Raw genomic sequence first — 2,016 nt, 5'->3', positions numbered from 1 at the left:
CCATCTGTGGGGGTGGGAGCACTCAGGGGTTCGGGGGTGCTTATGGGAGTCCCGAATGTGCGCTGAGGGGGCACTGTGGGATCCTGGAGGTTCTGTGGAGCGCGGGGCATGACGGGCGTTGTTGTTTTGGCTGCAATTGGGCTCAATCGGCCCGCGGGGCATGATGGGTGTTGTAGGCAAAACCAGAAAATACGGCGCCTACCCTAGGCACCCCTCTCGAGGCCCCGGCCTCTGGCGCTGAATGGCTGCAGGCTGTGATGGGCGGGAGCCTCGGCAAATGGGAGGCGGTGGAGGCGGGAGCAGCCAATGCACCCTCTCCTGTCCCTCCCAGTACAGACCAGTCCCTCCCAATACACCTGAGTTCGTTTCCGGTCCCTTTCCAATTCCCCCCAGTCTTCCCCACCTGCTCTCAGTGACTTTGCGATTCCAAACCTAGACACTGGGGCTGCTGGCTGTCCCAGGGAAGGAGCTGGACAAGGTGTCCTTCGCCCAGGAGCTGTAATTTGGATTGTCACTTGCCACTGTTCTTCTGAACTCTTCTCTGTTACGCAGATTGGCCCTTAATGAGCTGGTGGCTCTCCAGTAAATGGTCCTGGGAGCAGCCAGGGCAGAGAATGAACTGAGTTTCTCCTCTTGCCATTGTCGGTGCCATGTCTGGGTGTGCAGATGAGTCTCTTATCTCTTAACCTGAGGCAGCCCTGTTTGGAGGCTGCACTCACAGGCACTGCTATTGTGTAACAGATGACACCAGATTCTTGGGATGGCTTTCCAGAAATGCATCATGGTTAGGGGAAAAGCTTTGTTCTTGCCCTTGCAATGGATTTGCTCAGGGCCAGGATCACAGGTTTGTTCCGAAGGCTGTAGATGAATGGGTTTAAGAATGGGTACAGGACTGTATTCAGCAGAGCTACAATTCTGTTGGTGCTCAAGGAAACAGATTCTGCAGGACATGTGTAGAGAGCAATGCAGCTCCCGTAGGCAATGGATAAGGTGATGAGATGGGAAGAACACGCAGTCAAAGCTTTCTTCCTCCCAGAGGCTGCTGGAAGATGCAGAACACAGAAAAGGATGCAGATGTAAAATGCCAGAGTCAAACACAAGGAACCCAGCACAACACAGGATATGAAGACAGAGTCTATTTTCCAGAGCAGGCTGGTGTCAGAGCAGGACAGTTTGAACAAGGGGGAGTTGTCACAAAAGAAATGGGGGATCTTGGAGCCACAGAAGGACAGCTCAGAGAGGAAGAGCAGCCGGTAGCTCAGCAGGGCAAAGCTGAGGATCCAAGCAGCAACAACCAGGCGGACACAGAGCTGAGGCTTCATGATGGCAGCATAGAGCAAAGGTTGGCAGATGGCAACATAGCGGTCAAAGGACATGACAACGAGCAGCATGAACTCTGTGCAGCCCATAGCAAAATAGAAATAGTTTTGGGCAAAGCAGCTGCTAAGTGAGAGAGTGTTCTGACCAGAACTCAGCATCACAAACAGTTTGATGCTTGTGGAGGATGTAAACCAGATTTCCAGGAAGGCCAGGTTGCTGATGAAAAAGTACATGGGAGTTTGCAGGTGGTGATCCACACACACGAGGAAAATGATGGTTGCATTCCCCATCACTGTTGTCAGGTACATGAGCAGAAGGACCAGAGAGAAAAATACCTGCAGCCTTGGATCCAGCTCTGGAAAACCCTCTAGGATGAACTCAGTAACTGCTGTTTCACTTTCTGGTCCCATGCTGAATTCCAGCTCATCCTGCTGAGACAGGAACATGGCAAAAACAAGTGGGAAAATTTCACAGTCTGGACAAACATTTCTATCCTTCCTTCTCTGCTTTTTTCTTTTCCTGCAGTCTTGCTATAGAGCACAGAGATCGTGCTCCAAACAATTCTCACGCCCTGATTGTTCTGTTTACCATTTCAGGTAGAGACGCCAGGGGTTTATTGTGTTCTTTCTACCTTTTCCAAACACTCCCCAAAAGTTCTTTCACCAGAACAGAGGATTCTAAAGAGTTCTTGGCTAT

At 51.1% G+C, this 2,016-nt stretch overlaps 1 protein-coding gene across 1 annotated transcript; it reads right to left on the bottom strand.

The window, feature by feature from the left end:
- Nucleotides 1-785: 785 nt before the first annotated feature.
- LOC128949445 (olfactory receptor 6M1-like) lies at nt 786-1,730 on the bottom strand. Its single transcript, XM_054294306.1, has one exon. It carries the CDS (start codon nt 1,728-1,730, stop codon nt 786-788), a length of 945 nt encoding a protein of 314 aa, XP_054150281.1.
- Nucleotides 1,731-2,016: the final 286 nt, after the last annotated feature.

The sequence above is a fragment of the Melozone crissalis genome, unplaced genomic scaffold, assembly GCF_028551555.1.
Source record: "Melozone crissalis strain CALT ecotype California unplaced genomic scaffold, PUWL_Pcris_2 ptg000231l_1, whole genome shotgun sequence".
In the NCBI taxonomy this organism is placed as follows: Eukaryota; Metazoa; Chordata; class Aves; order Passeriformes; family Passerellidae; genus Melozone; species Melozone crissalis.
This window is presented reverse-complemented; position numbering and strand designations above follow the sequence as displayed.